Source organism: Podarcis muralis, chromosome 4 (genome assembly GCF_964188315.1).
Source record: "Podarcis muralis chromosome 4, rPodMur119.hap1.1, whole genome shotgun sequence".
In the NCBI taxonomy this organism is placed as follows: Eukaryota; Metazoa; Chordata; class Lepidosauria; order Squamata; family Lacertidae; genus Podarcis; species Podarcis muralis.
The window spans coordinates 77318863-77337651 of record NC_135658.1 but is presented as its reverse complement, the minus strand read 5'-3'; the positions used below and the strand labels follow the sequence as shown (position 1 = coordinate 77337651).

General features: G+C 46.6%; 2 protein-coding genes across 7 annotated transcripts in view; one reads left to right on the top strand and one right to left on the bottom strand.

Moving 5' to 3' along the window:
* The window catches only part of TGFBRAP1 (transforming growth factor beta receptor associated protein 1), a 25752-nt gene extending 19264 nt beyond the window's left edge, over window positions 1–6488 (top strand). For all 6 annotated transcript variants that reach the window (XM_077927619.1, XM_077927617.1, XM_077927616.1 and 3 more), the window contains 3 exons: window positions 1652–1811; window positions 3261–3694; window positions 5208–6488. In XM_077927619.1, coding sequence (XP_077783745.1) covers window positions 1652–1811; window positions 3261–3694; window positions 5208–5396 — 783 coding nt within the window. In that variant the 3' untranslated portion in view covers window positions 5397–6488. The remainder of the gene's footprint in view (window positions 1–1651; window positions 1812–3260; window positions 3695–5207) is intronic.
* GPR45 (G protein-coupled receptor 45) lies at window positions 5917–18789 on the bottom strand. Its single transcript, XM_028727957.2, has 2 exons — window positions 18502–18789; window positions 5917–9768 (listed from the first exon to the last, which is right to left on the bottom strand). Exon 2 carries the CDS (start codon window positions 9532–9534, stop codon window positions 8398–8400), a length of 1137 nt encoding a protein of 378 aa, XP_028583790.2. The 5' UTR covers window positions 9535–9768; window positions 18502–18789; the 3' UTR covers window positions 5917–8397.

The following is an 18789-nucleotide window of genomic DNA, read 5'->3' as shown; positions in this document are numbered from 1 at the left end:
CATGATCCCTAGCTAACAGGACCAGTGGTCAGGGATGGTGGGAGTTGTAGTCCCAAAACATCTGGAGGACTGGGTTTGCCTATGCCTGTTCTACACTGAGAGGTCCAGCTCCGAGGGCCTTCTGGCGGTTCCCTCACTGTGAGAATTGAAGTTACAGGGAACCAGGCAGAGGGCCTTTTTGGTAGTGGCACCTGCCCTGTGGAACGCCCTCCCATCAGATGTCAAGGCAATAAGCAACTATCTTACTTTTAAAAGTGTTTTGCTGGCATTTTGCTGGAAGGTTGCAGATAAGGGACCGAGCCCTGATGGGATGACCTGTGTAATAAACAAAATCTGCCCTTATTCCCTTATGGGGGACACAAGAAGCGAGGCTACAGGGAACCAGGCAGAGGGCCTTCTCGGTAGTGGTGCCCACCCTGTGGAACGCCCTCCCATCAGATGTCAAGGCAATAAGCAACTATCTTACTTTTAAAAGACATCTGAAGGCAGCCCTGTTTAGGGAAGTTTTTTTTTTAAAAAAAAAATTATTGTTATTACAGTTCCCATCATCCCTGACCACTGGTCCTGCTAGCTAGGGATGATGGGAGTGTAGTTCAAGACCCAAGTTTGGGAAACACCGCTTCACATCAAGGACAGGTAATCTCAGGCCCAGGGACCACACGTGCCCCTCCTGACCTCTGTCTGACCTTCAAGACTCTTCCCACCCCCAAGCCGCATCCCTCATTGGTCCTTGCCTTCTTCAAGTACTTTTAATTGGTTTGATTCTGTCCTTAAATTGTGGTGATGCCTCTTGCTTGTCTGATGGAGGGTGGGTGGGTGGGTGCCTGACTCTTCGCATGGCTGGAATGTATCCTACTGTAAAAAAATAAACAATAAAAATGCTTCATTCATTTTGCCTGCCCCCACCAATCGCTGCCATGCGGCCCCTGGAAGGTTCCCCACAAGTAAATGTGGCCCTTGGGCTGCAAAGGGTCCTCCACCCCTGCCCAAATCTCCCCTGTCTGATGAAGTGTTTTCTCTGGGGTATTGGGTGTTCCAGCATGACTGGTGTCTCCCAACTGCTCCTGCAGTAACGGGGCAAAAGCTTCTTTATCTCCTTGCTCTAGGAGTGTAGGATCTCTAGAATGTGGAATTAGGCTGTTAAAAAGATGAGCTCCCCCCCCCTCCTTTTTTCTCTTTTTTAAAAGCCAGTCAGTGGGTGGTTAGGAAGAAGTAATTCCAAGATTAGAATTTTTTGCATAACTTCAAATGCTTTGGAAGCACGATTTTATATAATAATTGTTTTACCGAAAGCGAGAAGGACTCTGGGCTTAGGTAAGCCCCCTGAATTCGAATGGGTAAGATGCAAATAGGAGGAAAGAGTGACAAAATTGTGATAAGGTAAAAGTGGCATGTGAATTAATAGATAATAGGATTCGTGCTCCTTGAGTTATTGCTAATGGTGATCATATTTTGAAAGGCAAATGAATTCTTTCTATTTAAGTGCTGCTCTGGAATTCCTTTGCTCTTGCAACGCACGTGGAATTTCAAACTTCTGAATTTGTCAGAGCACAGGTGCCCAGTCCTTTTGAAATGGTTTTGTTATCTTTTTTAACATTTTGTTGTTTTTGAAAAATGGTTGGAGTTAAAATATTTTCTTTTATACTGGCAGAAGGAAAAATTCCACACCCATCTGGCAGTCCTTTACCTGGAGGAAGTCCTGCGTCTGAAATCACTGGCCGCAGAGAAGAGTGATGAATTGAGCACATCGCAGGCGAAGCTACGCAGTCTTTTGCAGAAATCTGACCTTTATAGAATTCGTTTTATTTTAGGTAAGAGAACTGAAATCGTATTTTATATGTTTCTGATGAAGGGTGTGGTGTTGTTGTTTTTTAACCGGCTACACAGGCAGAGAAAAGGAAAAGAACATTTGAATTGCACAAGGGTGATTTGAACTCAAGTTGTCTGAGGGATAACGTTAAATGCTTTGGGTTGATGCCGGTTCCTGTTGCATCATTACAGTGTCAGGAGGACTTGGGCCTAGTTCAACTTGCTGGGGGATCCAGGAACAGCTCCCTGCAATTCAGTGCATTCCAGAATTTGATGCAGGCATTGGCATAACGTGCCTGATTGCCACAATCCTTCCACTATAACTTTCTGAAGTGAGGGGTCCTGGGCAACTGGACATAGCCCATATTAGGTCATTTTGGCATGCGTGTGGGTCTGTGCCCCGCTCCAGTATGGCAACGAATGAACCCGGTGCAACGTGTGAATTCTAAGAAGTGGCTTTAGTGGCATACGAACATAGGGCTTTTAAACTGTGTGTTGAATGCTGCGTTAAATGCAACCGCACTGCCAAAAATAAGGTAAATATCAGCAGGGATCCCAGTAGCAGGCTTGCACCAGGGTCTTCCCCGGGGCTCTGCTTTCTGCTGCATTTCCTCGTAGCTCCCCAAAAGCTGTTTCTGAGAAGTGGGGGAATCCTGCAGAGTGATGAGTAAAACAGCTGCGTTAGGTGGGATGGCAGCCCTGCGTCGGAAAGGGAATGTCTTCTGTTCGCGAATGAGTCTTATTTCCACCCTGCTCATTGTACAGTGGTACCTCAGGTTACATATGCTTCAGGTTAGTGTGGTGTAGTGGTTAAGAGCGGTAGTCACGTAATCTGGGTAACCGGGTTCGCGTCTCTGCTCCTCCACATGCAGCTGCTGGGTGACCTTGGGCCAGTCATACTTCTTTGAAGTCTCTCAGCCCCACTCACCTCACAGAGTGTTTGTTGTGGGGGAGGAAGGGAAAGGAGAATGTTAGCCGCTTTGAGACTCCTGAAGGGGAGTGAAAGGCGGGATATCAAATCCAAACTCTTCTTCTTCTTCTTCTTCTTACATATGCTTCAGGTTACAGACTCTGCTAACGCAGAAATATTACCTCAGGTTAAGAACTTTGCTTCAGGATGAGAACAGAAATCGTGCTCTGGCGGCGCAGTGGCAGCAGCTAAAGCTAAAGTGGTGCTTCAGGTTAAGAACAGTTTTAGGTTAAGAACGGACCTCCAGAACGAATTAAGTACTTAACCCGAGGTACCACTGTATTCAGAAACATAACGATGAACCCAGAATTCTACATGTAACTGCCCTGCCAAGTGTTGGGAGGGAATTTTTGTTCTTGGTTTTATCATTCTGCTTGCTCTTCGTTTTCTGTTGTTCTTTGAAGGCAGCTAGCTTATCTGAGGAATATAGCTTTCTCTTGCACTCTAACAAGGCCTCTGCTTAAAACTTTACATCCGGCAGATAAAATCAGCGGCACAGATCTTCACATGGAGTGTGCGATACTCTTTGGGAAACTGGAACAGCACGACAAAGCTTTGCATATCCTGGTCCACGAACTGAAGGACTTTGCTGCGGCGGAGGAGTACTGCGTGTGGAATTCGGAGAGCAAAGACCTTCCTTACAGGAAGAAGCTTTTCCACATGCTCCTTTCGGAGTATCTAAATTCCAGCACATCGGAGCACCAGCTAGCCATGGCGGCTGTAGACCTCCTAAACAACCACGCGGCCGAGTTTGACGCGGCCTGCGTTTTGCAGCTCATACCGGACACCTGGTCGGTGCAGCTCCTCTCCTCGTTTCTCTGCGGCTCCATGCGGGAAAGCATCCATGCACAAAGAATGACGCAGATTGCACTGGGCTTAGCAAAAGTGGAGAACCTCACTTACACGCACGAGAAGGTGAGTACAGTGGACCCTCCAGTTACAAATTAAATTTGTTCCGGGGGTCCGTCCGCAACCCGAAAAGTCCATAGGCAGAGGCGCCGCTTCTGTGCATGCACGAGGTGCGCAGAGCGCTTCAGCACATGCGCACGTGGCAAAACCTGGAAGTATTTGCCACGTTTAAATAATAATAATAATAATTTTTATTTATACCCTGCCCTCCCCAGCCAAGGCCGGGCTCAGGGCAGCTAACAAGCAATAATAAAAACAAGTTGAATGAATACAACTTAAAAACAAGATTAAAATACAACATTAAAATATTGAAACATTAAAATATTAAAATGCAGCCTCATCACAGGAGGAGAAAGGGAAAAGAAAGAGGGGGAGGGAATCAAATTGGCTCCCTTAGGGAGCTGCCTCCCCGTGCCCTTGCACTAAAATGGTTTTGCCACGTTCGTAACCTGAAAGTTACGTATCCAGAGTGGTACATAACTAGAGGGTCCACTGTATGCCAATTTTGCTGTTGTTATCAACGTGGCAAAACCATTTTAGTGCCAGGGCACGGGGAGGCAGCTTCCTAAGGCAGGCTTTCAGCTGTGTCAGAAGGTAATAAGCCACGGGAAAGAGGCAAGCCTTCATAGACATGGTGCAAGGAGCCCTCGACATTGGAGTGGGGAACCTGCGGTCCTCCAGGTGTTGTTGAACTGCAGCTCTCATCATCCTTGCCTCTTGGCCAGGCTGGTTGGAGCTGATGGGAATTTCAAGTTCAGCAGCATCAAGAAGGCATGAGATTAGCTACCTCTGCTGTACACACACACACACAGAACCGGTGCGATAGATCTTCTCCCAAAGCTGCCCTAGGAGAAGGAAGCAGAGTTGGGAAGAGGGGAGTATTTGCATCTTTACCAGAATATAATATTATAAAATAGTGAACTATAAGCCCTACCACCGCCTTCCATAGACCTTATTTGTCTCATAAAGTTGATACACTGCTTGACTGTAAAAGCAAGCAAACCTCAAAGCAGTTTTAAAAACAAACAGAGCAATAGAATTCTCATTAAAACGACTATTTAAATGTTCTTTAAAAATTTAAATTGGCGACAAACCAAAAGCATATGTCTACATGCTACATATGGAATTTTGCATTCATGTACAGATGAACTACATGGCTGCACCCCTAAAGAGCTTTTTAATACCCCTTACTGGCTTCCAGAAAGAAACTTTGGAATTGTAGCTTGATTAGTTTACCAAAAAGCATGTCAGGGAATGATCATTGCACCAATTCTAGTAGACGGCATATGCCACCAGTGAAGTACGCAGAGGGTCGCACTCAGCTAAGTCCAACTCACGAGTAGCACCCTTTGAAATTAATGAACCTAAATGACTCCTGTCCATTCACTTCAATGGGTCCACTCTAGCACTGAATACCATTCAGAGTAGCAATAGTCCCTGTGACAAAACGGCAGCCTCTTAGCACCCTCATCGGTTCACGTTTTCAGCGGCTCTTTGGCTTGTTTCTCCCGCTTTGCAGGTGAAGCTAAAAGGGATCGCAACGGTTCTCTCGGACAGAAAGGTCTGCCAGATGTGTCAAAGCCCTTTCAGTGAGCCTGCGTTCGTCAGGTACCCAAACGGCAGCGTGGTCCACACACACTGCGCTGCGAACCGACACGTGAATTCCAGCACAAACCACCATCTCTCCAGCCCCAGTGGACGGACATGAAATATGCCCAAGGTAGTGCCAGACGCTGCGTTGGTTAACTCCTTGGAGTAACCGAAGGAGACTCTGCTGGGCGAAAGAACAAAAATAAGTCGAGGAGAGAGGAGTTTGCCCTGGGGTTGATGGAGGAGGACTTTTGGTCAAACACGGCCTCTTAAACTGCTGATCTCTTATGAATGTAGGCAGCACAAGAAATTGCAGGTGTTTATATAACGAACAAATACTTTCCTCACGGTAAGGGTGCTGGGGAGGGGGTGGGGAACGGAAAAGCTTTTTAAAAATACATATACCTATATTAAAACGTGCACTGAATCCGGTGATCAAGTGGTCTAGGGAGGGGCTGATGAGCAAAAACATCTCTTCCCCAGAAAACCGATTCTGTCTCTTGAATAAGTGGCATGAAGGAGCACTTTTCTCTTGAGAGTAGAGCATAGCCTGCATTATGTTCTCTGCCGGGTCTAAATTTTGCCTGCCGGGACAGCGTCATGAACTTGTTCTGTGCTCTTGATACTGTTTTTTTGTAAAAAAAACAAAAACGATTTGTTGCACTTTTGAGCCTTTGTCCTTTATTCTCTGCCATGCAAGTCCATTTGTTACAAAACCTCTTGGAAGCGCTAGGACCCCATGGGAGCTCCTGCTCAAATGGGGAGGGAATGAGAGGAGGCATGATGACAGGATCACCATGCTGTGAAAAAAGCCACTGTTTCTGACACTACTTATTGCAGCGAACCACCTGGATTCATAAACCATCGACCGGAGGTGGGTGTGGGTAGGTGGGTGGGAAGGAAGAGTCTTTAATAACTGTAACGACTTATTTATTATCATACAGATGTTCTGTAAATACAGTTGAATGAAATGGTTTTTATATCGGCATTCCCCTAGAGCAAACACATGTAACCGGTAATTCCAGGTATAGCTTTTGAAGAGTCTACACCTGAGGTTATGTGAAGAAATAATCTGCGGTTCTGAGCTCCTTTGCAAGAATGGGTTCATTCAAAGGGATTAAGGGATGCAGTCACCGCAACGTCCGTGGTTGCATCGCGATGGTGCGCAGTAAGCTTGATAACACTTAATAAATGCTCTGTGGATACGGAAGTATAGCGTGCCAAACTTTTTTTTTTTGAAAAGACACCACTGTGTGTAGGTAATGTGCTGTTTTACTACATTATTTGTACATACAAACATACACACCCATCTGTGTTGCTCTGCGTCACTCCTAACACAGTGGTACCTTGGGTTAAATACTTAATTCGTTCCAGAGGTCCATTCTTAACCTGAAACTGTTCTTAACCTGAAGCACCACTTTAGCTAATGGGGCCTCCTGCTACTGCTGCGCCACCGGAGCACGATTTCTGTTCTCAACCTGAAGCAAAGTTCTTAACCTGAGGTACTATTTCTGGGTTAGCGGAGTCTGTAACCTGAAGCGTATGTAACCCGAGGTACCACTTTATTCAGTTTAAAAGGTTGGAAAAGCAGTGCTGCCTCTTTGAGTGAAACCTTTACATTTATTTTGGGGAGGCTGTGCTATTCCTCCAGAAAACCCAAAGCAAGCTTTGGGTGCTTTTCTGCACCTTATAATGCAGGTGTGATACAGTCGAACAACTCCCTTCGCCCCCTGCTCTCTGGGACTGATGGTGGGCAGGGGGAGCAGTTCAGCAGTATCAGGAGGGTCAAAGGTCCCCCACACCTGACACAGGCTTTTGTACTTTGCACCTGAAGCAAAAGTCCTTGGAACGAAAATGGGCAGAGTGGCTGCAGAGTTGCATTGGTGCACCATGAATGTTTCAAGAGGTTTCCCCTCCCAGAAGGCTCGGTCAACTCTTGTGCTTAGCTAGGGACTGAATAGAACCAATTGTTTAAAGCAGGGTTTCCCAAACTTGGGTCTCCAACTGCTTTTGGACTATAATTCCCACCATCGCTGACCACTGGTCCTGCTAGCTAGGGATGATGGGAGTTGTAGACTTAAGGGTCAGACTAGGTGCGGCATTATTTATCATGGCTGCCTAATAACCTCCGACCAGCAAACAAGCAGGAAACTATAAAAAGACCATTTAAAACATTAATAAATAAATACAGAAACAATCGCAGCCAGAAATTATATATTGGAGAACTAGTTTTCACACCGTAAACAAGATACATGACATAAAACAGTGGATTATAGCTGAGATGTTAAAATCACAAAGGGTGGAGGGGAATGAAACATCCTCCTGGCACCTAAAGGCGCCAGATGAGCCTCTCAGGTAAGGGTATTCCACAACTGGGGTGCCATTCCTGAGAGGTCCTCTCTCCAGTGGCCATTGGAAACTTTGTTCACGAAACTGATGGTGGGTGGTGGTCCTTCATCAGTATAGCAGCCAGGGGGTTGGGCTCATCTCCTGCAGCCTCCGTGGTCCCAAAACTGATCTCTCTCTCTCTCTCTCTCTCTCTCTCTCTCTCTCTCTCTCTCTCTCTCTCTCTCTCTTTCATACTGTTATTTTTAAGAGAATAAACCTAGAAAGAACAAAATGCGATCTTGCATTTAACAGCACATACATAACCTGGGCTCTTCCATGAAATTAAATGTTTTAAATCACAACCCACTTTTGCTAGATTGTGCAAAATGATAGATAAAACACAAGGGAAGATTTCTGCCTCATTGTGTTTTGTCGGGCTTCACACTGCCAATTTGTTGCCGCGTGTTGCTCTTCGCAGGACAAACCTAAATAATATAATGGGGAGTCATGGAGCTAAAATCCGATACCAATTATTTCACCATGTGCGCTTGGCTGTTGGTGATGCTTTTTCCTAAGCAGAAGAAAATACAGGCAGTGTATTTGGTAAGACCACAACACTTGTTTAACCTGACAATGAGACTAGTGTGGGAAGTGCTTCAATTTAATGGATAACAAGAACAAAACTCCCTAGTTTTCTGGGTTACAATCAACACATTAAAGAAAACAGCATGGTGCTGTGAGGGCAGTGACAGAAGATACAAGCTGCTCAGTATTTTTTCTTTTTACGGTTCCTAAACTGCGGATTGGTGCTCGCTACAGACATATATTGTGCTTGGCCTTATTCTCCTTTTCGTTCGTCCAGGCACTTTGGGGAAGATCTTGAATGTTTTTGGCATGAACTCCAGACAGGCCTCGCGGAACTTCTTGATCCTCCAACAATAGACGACAGGGTTGAACACGGATTTGAGGTAACTCAGCCACAACACACAGGTACTGGTGATGTAGAAAGAAGGGCTGTAGTAGAAATTTCTGCTAAACACAGACATCAGGCTAAACACCGTGTGTGGAAGCCAGCACAGAGAAAAGCCGACGAAAAGGATGAGGATAGTTGTGAAGGCCCTGGTCTTGAAGCTCATGTCGACGTTCATCTGGTGAGGCTTCTGCAGCCCGGTGAGGCCTAGTTTGCTCACCTGACTCAAGCAGACGCTCTCGGCGTGGTTGTGGATTCTGACAGTGTTGCGGCGGACAGTGTTCAGGATGCAGAGGTAAGAGTACAGCATGATGCTGAACGGGACGAAGAACGCAGTCACAAGTAGCATCACGGCGTAGGCTCGGTCTGCAGGACATTCTGTGTAACCCAGGACACACTGGGGAGCGCGGCTTGGGACTTCTACGAACATCCACCCAACCACTGAAGGGAAAGAGATGCAGAAGGAAAAGGCCCAAGAAACCGCGATCATGACTTTGGCGCGCTGGGGGTTGAGTTTGTCTTGGCGCTGGACGATGATGAGGAATCGGTCGACGCTAATGATCAAGAGTATCGAGACGCCTTCCAAGACGAAGAACCAGTACAGCATGGCAGATATTCGGCAGAAGCGAGCCCCGAAGTTCCAGCTCACCGTCAGAATAGTGACGGCGGTGAAAGGCATGCAGAACAATGACAGCATGATATCCGAGAAAGCCAAGGTAGCTAAAAGCAGGTTGATCGCCGAACGCATGGCTGGTTTCTGGTAGACAATCAAGCAGACGACGGCATTGCCCAAAAATCCAACAGCAATCATGAATAGCATGATAATGGCCAGCAGTATCCTGAGCGGGGTTGGCAGCACTGTGTAACTGGGGTCTGTGAGCCAGGTGCTTACATTCAGAGCGACAACAAAGTCTGCAGGAGTCTGGTTGCATGCCATCATAGTGCAAAACACCGGCATCCGAGATGCCAAACTCTCTTCCTGCTAACTCAATGGCGGCTGCCATTTTCCCATCTTATCGGCCATACAAACTCAAAGCAGGTGTTAGTCTGTGGCTAAGTCAGTCTGAAAAAATGTTTCTTCAGCAAGCGTTGACAAAGCAGATTGCAGCAATTTTAGAGAAGCACGGGCTTCTGCAGCTCCCAGATAGAAGCGTGGCCATTATCAAGTGCGTATCTTCAGAGAGACGTGGCTCTGGAAAATCAGAGAAAAGAAATATGGTGGTAACTCATTTATTGGTTTTTTAGTAATATGTCTACATTGATGGTTTCCTTTCCATTGAAAAAGTATGGGCAAGGTACTGAATACTCAGTACAGTGGTACCTCGGGTTAAGTACTTAATTCGTTCCGGAGGTCCATTCTTAACCTGAAACTGTTCTTAACCTGAAGCACCACTTTAGCTAATGGGGCCTCCTGCTGCCACCGTGCCGCCGGAGCACGATTTCTGTTCTCATCCTGAAGCAAAGTTCTTAACCCGAGGTACTATTTCTGGGTTAGCGGTTCAGGTCTGTAACCTGAAGTGTATGTAACCTGAAGTGTATGTAACCCAAGGTACCACTGTATCATACAACAAAGTGCCACTTCTTGGTTTACAACAGCTAGCTTCTACTTACATTTAGATCTTTTACTTTGGTAAGCCACTTATTCAGTGACTGGGAAAACCTTGGAAACTGGTTGCCTGGCCATTTAATAGCTTCCTTCCGGCACGAACCTTAAAACCTTTTTGTTTATAGTATTTCTAAATGATCTTATTGAAATATTCAAATCAAAATTGCATGGACAAACATTAAGCAAAAGCAAGCTTCCGAGTTGTAACATGGTTCAGCATTATCTGAAAAATATTGGCACCTTGTGATTACCTCCACAGTGTGCCAATTATATTAGTTTCATTACTGCGGGATCAGGTTTCATGGCTGTTGACGGCTATAGCGAACACACTCTGTACCAGAGGCCTGAATGCTGCTCTAACTGCTGATCCCACTCTGTATTCAGAAGCCAATCCCCTTGCTGGGACAGGACTTTCTCTGATACAGGAATCAGCCTGCGAAAAATATATATGCTTAAAATAGCAGCATGGAGCAACCTAAGATGAAGAAGGGAGCATGTTTTGCTCTCTTTCATGTAGAGCAGGGTCTGGTGGCCTGTGACCAGCCAGATCTTTGCTGGAGTACAACTTCCTTTATTCCTGACCCTTGGCCATTCTGCCTGGGTCCAATGGGAGTTCAACAACCTAGGGGAGCCACAAGTTCCTCACTCCTGTTGTAGAGAATGGATTTCCCTCTCTGTATGTGAACAAAGCAGGCACGTGAATTAAACACGCACATATGGCTGCCCTAGGTGTAACAAATAAATACAAAATTAAAAAATTCCGTCCAGTAGCACCTTAAGGACCCCTGACCATTAGGTTGCCGTGGCCTACCATGGGGTTGCGGCACTCATCTCGCTTTATTGGCCAAGGGAGCCGGCGTACAGCTTCCAGGTCATGTGGCCAGCATGACTAAGCCGCATCTGGCGAACCACAGCAGCGCACGGAAACGTCGTTTACCTTCCCGCCAGAGTGGTACCTATTTATCTACTTGGACTTTGACGTGCTTTCAAACTGCTGGGTTGGCAGAGCAGGGACCGAGAAATGGGAACTCACCCCATCACGGGGATTTGAACCGCCGATCTTCTGATCAGCAAGTCCTAGGCTCTGTGGTTTAACCCACAGCACCACCCGTGTCCCATAGTAGCACCTTAGAGACCAACTAAATTTGTTATTGCTATGAGCTTTCGTGTGCATGCATCAGGTATCTGAAGAAGTGTGCATGCACACAAAAGCTCATAGCAATAACAAACTTAGTTGGTCTCTAAGGTGCTACTGGAAGGAATTTTTTCATTTTGTTTCGACTACGGCAGACCAACACGGCGACCTACCTGTCAATAAATACAAACCAACTGAAACACTTATACACATAACTGTATTGCGGCCGCTCAAGTAATGCAGTCCATTCAGTAATGCAATTCGGAACATCAGAAATCGGAAGTAACGAAAGCAGGAAAAAGTGCCTTGGAACAGCAGTGTTCCCTTCTCCAGAACCATCAGCTCAGCAATAACAAGATGTTCTTTTTCTGCACAATGTTCTCTCCACAAGCAGTAAACAAGCAGCTCCCCTTCTCTCCTAGGCACGAGCAAGTTTTCTTGTAGGGTCCTAGGCTGCCTTAATGTACATGTTTGCTCCAAATCCCTTGCCTCTGCCCCCCCCCCCCCAATATTGCTCTGGTACGATTAAGAAGTTAACACACACAAATGCAACTCCTATGTAACCCTTCCAACACTGCAAGGGGGTGATGGTCAGTGCATTCTCCTGCAGGTTTGGGTTTGCTCAGGTGGGTTGATTCCACCCAGGAGTGAGGGACCTTTGGTCCTCCAGAGGTTGCTGGACCACAACTCCCATCATCCCTAGCCACTGGCCACGCTTTTGAGGGTTGATAGCTGCCGCAGTTCAGCAACCGCTGGAGGGCAAAGGTGCCCAGCTCCTGATTCAGCAAAATAATCAAGAGTCAACTGATTCTTGCCTTCCTCCACAGGCAGATTTGAGGAATGTTGAGCTAACCCTTCAGAACAACCGCTGAGTCTGGGTCCTGCTTCCTGCAGTTCTTGTTCAGTGTTCACTCTCCCCTCCATGTGCTGTCAGCCTCATAAAACTTGCCTCATGCAGCAACCATGCGCAGTGGCTGGGTGCAGCTGTGGAGTTAGAAGCCTGACCCAAAGATGCAATGAGCTACATCCCGCCAGTTCACCATCTGCAATATCAAGGAGGGATAAATTTCCTGTGCATTGCCTTTTTTAGCTCCCCACCGCTAACCTCCTGAGGTATCAGAACATTAACTCTTGGATCTGGACCCATGATCTAAAGTAGTTGTGAAAGAAATATAAAAGACAGTGGTACCTCGGGTTACATACACTTCAGGTTACATATGCTTCGGGTTACAGACTCCGCTAACCCAGAAATAGTACCTCAGGTTAAGAACTTTGCTTCAGGATGAGAACAGAAATCGTGCTCCGGCGGCGCGGAGGCAGCAACAGACCCCATTAGCTAAAGTGGTGCTTCAGGTTAAGAACATTTTCAGGTTAAGTACGGACCTCCGGAACAAATTAAGTACTTAACCTGAGGTACCACTGTAAAGCCTGTTCACATCATCATCATTATACCTCACCATCTGATTTGTTCTTCCAGAAGTTTGCTTTAATTTATTCCCAACAAAAGATACATTGGTTTCCCCCCATTAAATATTTCCCTGAGTTTGCTCTGAAATAAATAAATAAATAAATAAATAAATAAATAAATAAATAAATAATAATAATAATTGAGAAAGAAGTTTCAAAAAGGATGTTGTGGAACAACCTACCCCCCGATCTGTTGTCATTATAACCCGCTGCCTGTCAGGCCTGGTAGTGAAAAATTGCCCCATTTAAAAAAGAAAAGAAAAGAAATTGACACGACAGAGATGCATGGGCAATATTTAAATGAGCCACTTAACCCGACAGTTCCAAATGCTTCCCGTTGAAACGAAACATTGGTCTTTAAATAAATGTGCTTTGTTAAATATTGGACAAAAGCAAGGCTTCCAACTTGAACCTTGCGATAAGGGCTATCTCTGATCAATGAACTGTCGCAGCAAGGTAGCTCTTTGTGAATGGCACAGAGCTGTGCATGCCATTCTCCCCCACGCAAGGCTTCAGCGGGGCTCCATTAGCCGGTTGACTCGGATCTCATCAGGCAAGGAAACAGCATTCATATCCGTCTAGGTGTCACCATGGCAATCCCTCACTTGAAAAGGAGACACGACCTCGGTGGTAAATTAGCGAGCGATCCATCGTTAACCAAGGGAGAATAGTGCATATTTGAAGCAAACTGACAACTTGGGGAGGAATTAGAAAACAAACTGGGGGGGGGGGAGAGAAGCACCCTAAAGTAGAAGTGCGACTGGGCTGGATGAGACCAGAACACTTCCAGAAACAAGGACCAGCCAGGCAAGGTTGCGTCTCACAATCTTGGCTTATTTAAGTGGATGGCTTCCCACAATGAGAAGTTTACCTGCAGTGTTCAACGTGCAGTCAGTTATAGCTCAGTAGGAATGAATGCCCTACGTTCTTGCATAATAATAATCCAGTGTTACCTCAGGTTAAGAACTTAATTCATTCTGGAGGTCCGTTCTTAACCTGAAACTGTTCTTAACCTGAGGTACCACTTTAGCTAATGGGGCCTCCCGCTGCCGCCACGCGGTTTCTGTTCTCATCCTGAAGCAAAGTTCTTAACCCGAGGTACTATTTCTGGGTTAGCTGAGTCTAACCTGAAGCGTCTGTAACCTGAAGCGTCTGTAACCCGAGGTACCCCTGTAATAATAATAATAATAATTTTATTATTTACACCTCACCCATCTGTCCAATGTTCTTGCATTATTGTTATTATTCGAGTGTAGGATGAGCTCCTGACACATCTGACCCTACACTGGGCAAAAGTTAGCATAGGAAAATTTACTCTTAATGGTCTCGTCTGAAAATGAGAAGCTTCTGGTGTCAGTTGCAAGATGAGGGTGTGTGCCCCTTTTGCCCAGGCAGCTTCCAGTAATAATAATAATAATAATAATAATAATAATAATAATAATAATAATAATAATTTCTACCCTGCCCATCTGGCTGGGTTTCCCCAGCTACTCTGGGTGGCTCCCAACAGATTAAAAACAGAATAAAACATCAAACATAAAAAACTTCCCTAAACAGGGCTGCCTTCAGATGTCTTCTAAAAGTCAGATACCTGTTTATTTCCTTGACATCTGATGGGAGAGCATTCCACAGGGCAGGCACCATTACCGTGAAGGCCCTCTGCCTGGTTCCCTGTAACCTCACTTCTCACAGGGAGGAAACTGCCAGAAGGCCCTCAGAGCTGGACCTCCGTGTCTGGGCTGAACGATGCGGGTAGAGATGCTCCCTCAGGTATACTGGGCCAAGGCCGTTTAGGGCTTTAAAGGTCAGCATCAACACTTTGAATTGTGCTCGGAAACGTACTGGGAGCCAATGTAGGTCTTTCAGGACCGTTGTTATATGGTCCCAGCAGCCGCTCCCAGTCACCAGTCTAGCTGCCGCATTCTGGATTAGTTGCAGTTTCCAGGTCACTTTCAAAGGTAGCCCCACGTAGAGCTGATTGCAGTAGTCCAAGCGGGAGATAACTAGAGCATGCTAGTGATTGAGATGTACTTCAGGAAAGGGTCATTTTTGGAAAGTTGTAGAGGAGGTGGGCTGTCATGGTGATAACTAGTGCCAGATTTGCAAGGCTTCCCTGAAAGATGCTAAGCTGGTGCATTGGACTACATGGTCTGTCCATCGTCTGTCCATCCTTAGGAAACAGAAGCTGACTAAACTGTAGGTTTTTGGAGAGAAAGGCTGAGGGCAGGCCAGAACTACACCACACCCTGCAATGACAGTTCCCAGGAATCTTTAGGAGAAAGAACAACTCTTAAACTGGCTTAAGTCTGAAGAATAAAGGTAAAGGGACCCCTGACCATTAGGTCCAGTCATGGCCGACTCTGGGGTTGCGGCGCTCAACTCGCTCTACTGGCCGAGGGAGCTGGCGTACAGCTTCCGGATCATGTGGCCAGAATGATTAAGCCGCTTCTGGCGAACCAGAGCAGCACACGGAAACGCCATTTACCATCCCACCGGAGCAGTACCTATTTATCTATTTGCACTTTGACGTGCTTTCAAACTGCTAGGTTGGAAGGAGCAGGGACCGAACAACGGGAGCTCACCCCGTCATGGGGATTCGAACCGCCGACCTTCTGATTGGCAAGTCCTAGGCTCTGTGGTTTAACCCACAGCGCCACCCACGTCCCAGTCTGAAGAATAGATTTACCCAAATACTGTGCAGGACCTTAGTGGAATCATTGGCGCAGTGAGTTAAAACGCCAGCCTGCTTGGTTCAGCTAGGTTACTAGACTAAGGAAGTCAAGGATCTATTTTTTTAACTAAAGGCATTTTAAGAGGTGACGCCGAGCTGGAAGATGTTTTAGAGAGATCCACTTCAAACAGGAGTAGGAAACAGCTGTTCCATCTGTTATTGCCCCAGAGAGGCTCAGCTGTTTTGTAAAAATATTAGGAACTTGGGGCGGCAGAAAAGGAGAAAGAAGCAAAGTTATGAGCACCGAAAATGGAAAGGTTTCAAAACTCTGGAAATCTGGTCAATAAATACACAGGACACACTAAAATATGAAATAAACAGAAAAACAAAAACATCAAACTGCTGCATTATAACTATTGTTATTTTGCAGATGAGGCAATTCTCCTGAGATTTAATAACCTATATATTATATAAACTTGAGGAAAAGTGTGTTCAGTAAAGAGTGTACCAGTTATTGGGGTCAGGGGGAAAGAGGTAACTGCTTAACTCAGGGGTTCCCAACTTGGCGCCCACACAGAACCCCTGTGGCATTCATGAAAGGTCTCAGTAAATTTCCCCTCAAAAATCCCTCATCCATTTGAGGCTTACCTCTCTCCACAGTCTATTTCCCAGTAATCATTTTCTTCTCGGTTAGGCTCCAACCTTTGAAGTGAACTCCAGTGGGGGAAAAGTGCCTCATCAAACAGAGAGCGAGCCTCTAAGCCGTGGGTAAGTTAGGAAGACTCAGAACTTCTGACCTACACATTCCTTTCACTCTCAAAATTTATTCCTCTTCAGTTTGGCTCAAGAAGCATTACTAACAGCAAACAGCACTATTAAGGAAAGCTAATTTGAGAAAACACAGAAAGATCTTGATCTCTGTGTCCAGAATAATAAAAATCAAGGTATTGTGTGGTCACTTATTTTTCTATGTTACAAAATTTTAAGCTTTTTAAAAAAACTTTTCCTAATTGCATATGTATTAGAATCAGACTCACACTATCGAAGAACTGGAAGGGACCACGAGGGTCATCAAATTTTGACAATGTGGGCTTAAACGCATGACCCTGAGACTGAGTCTCATGCTCCACTGACTGAGCTACTATGTCTATGTGTTGTGTTCCCCATTTTTTCTCTTTGTCGTCTTATACGTCACGTTTATGATGCCAGAAGGTTTTGTTCAGTCTCCTTAGAAATATTATTTATAATAAAATAAAAAAAATAACTAAAGTGGTACCTCAGGTTAAGAACAGTTTCAGGTTAAGAACGGACCTCCAGAACGAATTAAGTTCTTAACCCGAGGTACCACTGTACTGAACAATCTTCTATGCACTTACTTCAAAGTCAGCATCTCAAGTTCACGCCCAGGTGCATAGGATATTTTGAAATCGTGGATCAGGCGAGGTATAAACCAGGCACCAGACCAGAAGGCCGATTATCTAGTGCAGGCTTCCTCAACCTCGGCCCTCCAGATGTTTTTGGCCTACAATTCCCATGATCCTTAGCAAGCGGGATCAGTGGTCGGGGATGCTGGGAATTGTAGTCTCAAAACATCTGGAGAGCTGAGGTTGAGGAAGCCTGATCTAGTGCAAGATCCTGTTGTCACAGCAACCACCCAGATGCCTGTGGGACAGTGGCGTAGCATGGGGGGTGCAGGGGGGGCCGGCCGCACCGGGCGCAACATCTGGGGTTAGGGCAAATCCACAGGTTAGGGGGCGCAAATCCACGGGTTAGGGGGCGCAAATCCACGGGTTAGGGGGCACAAATTACTTGCCTTGCCCCGGGTGCTGACAACCCACGCTACGCCACTGCTGTGGGAAACCTTCAAGCACGAGGTCACTCTCCCGTTCTGTGATTTCCAGAAAGTGGTATTCAGGAGCAATACTGCCTCCGACACTGAAGGCAGAGAGCAACCATTGGAGTGATAGCCTTCTCTTTAGTAGTGATACATGTCTGGAAAGTCCTTCTGTGATCCCGACTCACCTCCTCAATTAGGAATTCCTTCGGGAAGTGAACTGGGTCTGTTTTTGAGCCACGCTTCAGGCAGCGGCGTGTGTGTGTGTGTCACCCTTCTGCGGACCACCGCCTTGCAGCAGAATGGCCTGGGAATGGTTTTGAATGAAGGGGACTCTGCCTCTCCAACTCAGAATAATAGAATTGCAGAGTTGCCAAGGGACCCCAAGGGTCATTCTGGTCCAACCCCCTGCAATGCAGGAATCCCAACCAAAGCATCCATGACAGATGGCCATCCAACCTCTGCTTGAAAACTTCCAAGGAAGGAGAGAAAACCGGGAACCACTGCAATAAAAAAAACAGGGTTTCCCCACAAGGGACTGTTGACTTTCCAACTGAGCCATCATTTTAGCGAAGTTCCGGCTCTCATTAAAATTTTTGACCGCATCCCTTCATAAGGACCCTACATACAGTGTTTCCTTACCAGCTTTGACCGTTCGTTTCTACGCTGCACATGCTGAAGTGCAATTTTAAAAAAGAAAAGATGATGAGGCAGAAAACTAAGTGCCGGCTAGTTACATAATACGTTTAGCTTCCTCTCCTGCACCTCGCTTACCGTAGCATTTTGCAGAGATCGGTGCAACACCCCGATTTAGTGGTGGTGGTGGAGGAGTATTTGGAAAAATGCCTGTCAAGAGAGACAGGCAGCTGCCAAGAAAACCGGCAGGATAGCGAAGCGCACCATCAGAGCTCCCAGACAGACCAAAGTGCTGCACCTTGGCGCTAGACAGCTACTGCAGGCAGCGCCACGCAAACAGCCAGCCCGGGCTTCAGTTTCTTGCAGCACCGGGAAATGCACGGCTCCCCCCCCCCCTTTTTTTTTTTCCTGCTATGGATGATGATCCCCGGTTGCTGAGAGTTTAATTCAGGCCAGATGAATATGCATAGTTAAAAGGTAGCAGGAGGTTTCTCCACTCCCCGCAAACCCTTAAAAATAAATAAATCCGGTAGCTCGCCCCTCCACACAACGCGTGCGCGCATCCGAGCCACGTACCTCGTTTCCGCTGCAAGGAAGCAGGCAGCCGCGGAGAGGCGAGCGCTGCGCCCCCGAGACGGCGACCCCGGCGCGCTCCATCCAGCGCGCACTCTGCGCTCCCGCCGAGCGCCCATCCGCGCCCAAGCGGCTCCAGGGCTCGGAGGCGGCCGAGGACGATGAAGGGGAAAGCGCCCCCTCTACAGGCGCTCCCCCGCGGTCCACAGCCGACAAGCGAGGGCCCGCTCTTTGTCGGAAACAAAAATAGATACATGTCTTTATACCGCTAACCATTCCCTTCCCCAGCGG